This window comes from Diadema setosum, chromosome 7 (assembly GCF_964275005.1).
Source record: "Diadema setosum chromosome 7, eeDiaSeto1, whole genome shotgun sequence".
Lineage (NCBI taxonomy): Eukaryota > Metazoa > Echinodermata > Echinoidea > Diadematoida > Diadematidae > Diadema > Diadema setosum.
The window spans coordinates 18,925,705-18,931,704 of NC_092691.1; the positions used below are offsets into that span (position 1 = coordinate 18,925,705).

Below are 6,000 nucleotides of genomic sequence, written 5' to 3' on the forward strand. Positions count from 1 at the left end.
AAAAGAAAACATCATTTCAAATGCAATGAACAATTTGTACGATATACTAAACTTTGAAATTGATTTATACCAATCAATCTTTAATGCCCAATCAGGAAAAATGTTCCTTTTTCTCTTTCAGTTTATCAACCAATGAAGGCATAGAAAATTAATGTAATTTAAGCAGAAGATGAAATTATTGAGGATCATTGTTTTTAAGATACTGCTATTCTTACTGATAAAATCTTGAAATGTAACCTTTCCTTTGATAATATCACAGGTTTAGTTCAAAACACAAACTATTAATGCAAATTTCATGCTCTCACTGTAGAACACTTTCTGATTTTGGTCCTCATTAAAGGAATTCATATCTGTTCCATAAACACATTGTATACCAGCCAAACTTCAATGGGATTTGAGTGCATTTTGTCATGTCACTTTAGAACAACTTCATGACATACATGTATAAATGTAAGAAATTCTACACTGCTGACTGCCTACACCATGGACAACACAAACAGCTCCTGTATTCAAAACTTGAGTTTTTCTTTGATCAGATTTAAATATGACCCAAGCATTTCTGGTTTGGTGATATTACTGAATATGAACTGCAGAGAGCTTTAATCTTTCTTTCAACATTAAATAGAATTGTGTATAGAATTGGTTGTTAAGTGATGACTTGGTGTACACGCTATCTCCAGACCTAGATAGCCCTCACTTGCCCCATGAATGAATAGTCACTATCAAAAATTATTTGCCTTTTCTAGCGCAATGCTGGCAAAGACGTCATTTGGCAGTGCGTGAACAAATAAATGGTATTTGAACTCAAATATGGCATAATTTGATTTAGACAGAGGTATTTAAATAGGGAGGAAATGAATATACCCATGGCAAAGTGGTGTTAGGTCTGACATTTTCACCGGCAATATTGGGCAAGTACATTGTACCCACACTACAGCTGTATCTCAGGTTTAACTATGAATGTTCAGTAGACTATATTTTTTATGGGAAAGGAATAATACATCTATGATTTTAATTGTCATGGCTAGCTTTACCAACAATTAAACCATGGCCCTGCATACATACAAGAAATATTTAGGTATTTAAAAAAAAAAAAAAGTTTAATTCATTGTTCATTATGATAAACTTGACAAGAAGATTACACCTGGCACATAGCTCTAACTTGAAATGCTTAAACCCAATCAAATTGTCTGAAATAAATAATTACACGTACATATTAGATAAAATAGAATAGAGTAAAATCAAACAAACAGGACAGTTTGTCTGAAATAAGCCATTTACTACACAATACAAAGGAATTTGATATCTTCATACGCTTCCATAAACAGTGATGTTCATCAAATCATCATGCTACAAATCATACAAAATAACAAAGGTAATGTTGTTGTTGCCCCACTGATCTGTTCATAAATTTCATGCAGGGTTCCTTTGTCAAACTTGAATAAAAAGCCAATTATATGCTGCACCATAAAAGATGTGAAATTTAATTACATGTATGATTCAAATTATGAATTTTCCAATCTTTTTAACTTTTTACACCAATCCAAAAAAGGAAGTGCACTTTTCACACCATCCTTTACTCCACGTAGCTTCTATGATCAAGCTCTTCCATCTCAAGTTAGCCATGGTTTATACCGAGTATCTTATCTTGTTCCTTCCAGATATTTAATTGGGGTCAATTCATGTCAAAATTAGCACATACTGAATGCAAATACAATAGCCTTGTGACCTTTGAACCTGGATCTGCTTAAGTTTAAAAAAAAAAAAATGATAGAACATATTATGACTAAAGACCACCGCACACTACATGACTTTGTTACAATTCACTGGTTTTACCACCTATGGTTAGCAACCAGAAGTGTGAAGTCACCAGCCTTGCCAGTTTCCACACTACAATTGGGTTATAATGACAGTCATGAAGATTTGACATGTCAAATTTTCACGACCAGTCACCTAATCATGCTCCAGTATGTACTGATGCAAGTGCAGTTGTACAGTTTAATAGCTACAGTGTGTGGTTTCCCCCCAGTTGCACAACCCAGCTTGCCTCCAGAGTCATGCGACTGGTCAGATCATGTAAATGTAGAGTGGGGTGCACTTTATAGACTACTGAAAGTATACCTGCAGAATGATTGTGGAAATATTGTAATATTGATATCACTGGAACAGACAGACAGACAGACACAGAGATAGCTATGTAAACATTAGAACTGTACAATCACATCTAAATGAAACTGTTGGGAAACAAACCTCTGGTTCATAAGCCAGATTGGTGTGCTCGCCCACACTATGCACGGTTGACCGCTTGGAAATGCTTGGGTGTGAAAACAAATAATGATCTTCTAAGGCACCAATCTGGAGAGGAAAGAAAAAAACAACAGATTCCTCTTATCCAAGAAGCTTACATATTACTAAACTATGACAATATGAATAAACAGCAGAAAAGGCATTATTGCAAACAACTGAGCACTGGTAACTTCATTATGGAGTAGCATACTGTTTTATTCTAAAACTATAGGCCTAATGATCAGCTCAGCAAAATACATTTACATCAACTTCAATTCAAATTTTGATAGGATTCTCCTTGTAAAGGATTGGAAAATGCAAAAGTCACAAATTCTTTTCAAATGCCTTTGCAAAGACAGCTGGTAGACAGCTCCAGAACCAGAGGCCACTGCATGAAAGTCAGAAAACCCAGATCCAAATATCTGTTGCGCCAAAAGACGTTCTCTGTTCACAGAACACAACTGGAACTCCCTGCCAGACGCAGCTGTCAGAGCAACAAGTGTTAATCAATTCAAATCTATCCTTGAAAAACACTGGAACAGCCATCCCCTAAAGTACAGCCCATATCAGAGGGATAGCGAAACCTGGAGGGGCAAATAAGCAACGTTTTACGTCTCTACATCCAAGTAAGTAAGTAAGTAAAGACAATCATTACTTGGTACTTAAATCTACCTTTGTATGTCCACTGTACATCACAACATACAAATGACTTCATATCAGGACAAGATTTGCAGCATTGCTTTTATACAGGAAGTCAAACTTCCTGTCAACTACACACTTCTATTGGTGTGTACTTTCTACAGGTTTCACTTCCTCTCCATTTCTATAATGTACTGTAAAACCAGAATTTTTTTGTGCATGAACAGGGCTGTATCCAGGATTTTTTCTGAGGGAGTTGTAATCACAATTTTTGGACCTTTACCTTTGCGAGGGAGTGGAGCGACCGAGTGGGGGGAGGGTGTGTTCCTTATTGTGTCCTTGTGTCCTTATTGTGTCGCACAATAAGGAGTTTTTGAATTTTATATCTTAAAATGGGGCCATTTGGTGCATACAAAAGTGACTTTTTCAGTATACGTTTGTTAAAATTTTATGTTAAAATTGGGGATAAAACCTGCGTTGGTCACTTAGTTCGTTAATCGGTAAGATGAAAGCTGCATACGTAAGTGCATTTAGAAAAAGTTGCTGACTAGCTAACCTTTATACACCTTCCTAAAGTACATAGACCCCAGGGAGATAAAAAGCCCTCGAAAAACAAAAATTGTCTTTTACAAAAAGTGGACCTTTCGAAAATTTGGGAGGGTCGTACGACCCTCCCGACCCCCCTTGCATACACCCATGATGAAACTTTTGCGAATTTCACGAGTGGCCAAGATTTGCAAAAGGAAAATGCAAGCAAAAGTTTGTTTTTTTTTGTCTACACAATGCACTGCATAAAGTAGCAATTTGCGAATATTTCATGCAGCATAAAAAAGAAAGGGCGTCCCTTCCAATAATGCGAAAGTTTCATGCCACAAATGTTTCTGGCTATACATTACCTTCAATGCTATCACAGTGAAGTATATTTACATGTTGAAATCGACTCTAATCAATACAACATGTACAGTTGTATAATGTAGACCTACATTGTATTTCACATGTTTATGAATCAGGGAAGTGGAAATCACCTCCCTGGTATGAACACTTGCCACACTCAGATAAAAACAAACATTGCTATAGTCCTATAGATTCAAATGTTACAAATTTTGTACATTATCACAATATTTTAGGGGGAGCCAACTATAGCAAAGTTTCAGATATTTTGGTATTTAAAGTCAAGTTCCTGAAATCCTGATGCTCCTGACAGAAATTAATGATTTATTTTAGTACCAGGTACTATACAAATGTAACTTACTTGCAATTAATGTTACTTTTATACTTCATTTCAAGCAATCTGTATTACCATGGAGCTACTAACAGAGAAGCTCCATGGTATTACCATCACTGACACCAGTACTGTCAATTTTGTAGTACCACCTATTTTGAAAGAAATTGAGGCTTCAAGGCCAGGCACTCTTCTGAACTTCTTCGGGCACTGAACAATAATATTTAGGACCTACCAAAAAAAAAAAAAAAAAAAAAAAAAAAAAAAAAAAATGAAGGTGAAGTTGCAGTCTGGTCTCAATCAATAATTACTGTTTATCACTCAAATGTCATCTCAAATAGCTCACAAAAAGAAAGAAAGAGAAAGGTACAGCTTGATGAATATGCCTGATCAAGTGTCTACAATTAAAATTTACAGAACAAACTTGAAATATGTAAGTTAGTGTATACCTCTCCATGGTTTGTATAGCCATACTTGGCTGCAAGGCGGTCTGCTACACTCCTACCACCTCGAACGTGGACAGCAAATTCCTTGGTATAAACATTCCCCACATCTTCGGTGCACAACATAGCTGGCAGCGCGACAGCCAAAGTTAGGAGTGTTCTGACAACGAAGGCCATTTTCTTCAAGTAGATTGTGAAGTCTCCTGACAGTACAAAGGCACTGCTTGCAGTTGCAGCAAGTCCTGACGATCTCTAAATATGTTGAAGTATTGCACCTATGCAAAAGTCGTCATTTGACGACGAGCAAAATCCCGTCAAAAGCTCTTCACAAACTTTGCTTTGCTGACATCACATTGAATAAGACAGGATCTAGGATGTTGAGTAATAGCGGAGATTCCAAAAATTGCTTTCAAGGAGGGTTAAGTGATCCAATCCGAGTCTAGCCCGTGTCACCTCTCCATAACTTCCCTCGATGTTTTCTTCTTCCTTTTTCAGCGACAATGATTTCCACCGAAGTTATATACCGAAGCGAAGGACCAACTTCGTTTTCAAGGAAGCTTTCGCCGCCGCCACAGAATTTCCAATTAATTTAATAGCACCACACTATTTTACAAGTGACAGGCTCTCAGCGGACAGTCGGGAAGGTTGAACACGCACTCCTTTTGGTCCACTAGATATTGCCCCACCAGTAGTGAGCGCACCACAACTCCGTGCTTGACTGTGTGACGGTGGTGTGTGGTTTCGCGTTATGCAGCCCTATGATGCAGCCAGTGTGAGGGAAGGATTCCACGTAATGTTGTATTCAATAGAGAACCGAGTTGTCGCGTAGATGGACCTTTGACCTATCCCGAATAAGATTGGAGCTAAGCCGTAGGGTGTAAACAGTGGCCCCAGAACAATAGACCCGTTGGCACAATAGGTATCTGCGCCACAATTTCTCTCGTCTCCTCTATGACATTCATGAATAGTCTCTGACTCAAGATTGTGAGTTTCTGACTCTCTTGAGCGGGAAGCGTGTCCATGGAAACTTGGTATGCGTCACTCTATCAGGGAGGTGGGAACCTCCCTGGCTCTATTCAGGTATATATGTACTACGTCGCGTCTTCAGAGTTCGGCGCGGATGCAAGATAGGCCTACTACAAGTTGTTATTTTTCCGCACTGGAATCTGTTGATCTTTTACTTCCAGTCCAGACCTCATTCAAACGCGGATACAATTAAAAAACTCGATAGAATGCCTGACATTGCATCGACACGGATTTTGAGTTCTTCTACTTCCATGGTGTTGTCCGTCTGTCAATGTATGTTTCAGACGCTTTATTTTCTGACTTATTGACTCAAAACACGTTCATTGAATAAAAAAGAAGGCATAGCATATATCACATACTGTGAATAAATCCTTCTTGTTCTGT

General features: G+C 37.8%; 1 protein-coding gene across 1 annotated transcript in view; it reads right to left on the minus strand.

Annotated features, from left to right (window-relative positions):
* The window catches only part of LOC140231097 (proprotein convertase subtilisin/kexin type 5-like), a 66,965-nt gene extending 62,180 nt beyond the window's left edge, over positions 1-4,785 (minus strand). Inside the window, exons 1-2 of the mRNA XM_072311249.1 lie at positions 4,597-4,785; positions 2,251-2,355 (exon numbers count right to left, since the gene is read on the minus strand). Coding sequence (XP_072167350.1) covers positions 2,251-2,355; positions 4,597-4,767 — 276 coding nt within the window. The 5' untranslated portion in view covers positions 4,768-4,785. The remainder of the gene's footprint in view (positions 1-2,250; positions 2,356-4,596) is intronic.
* Between the last annotated feature and the right edge of the window lie 1,215 nt (positions 4,786-6,000).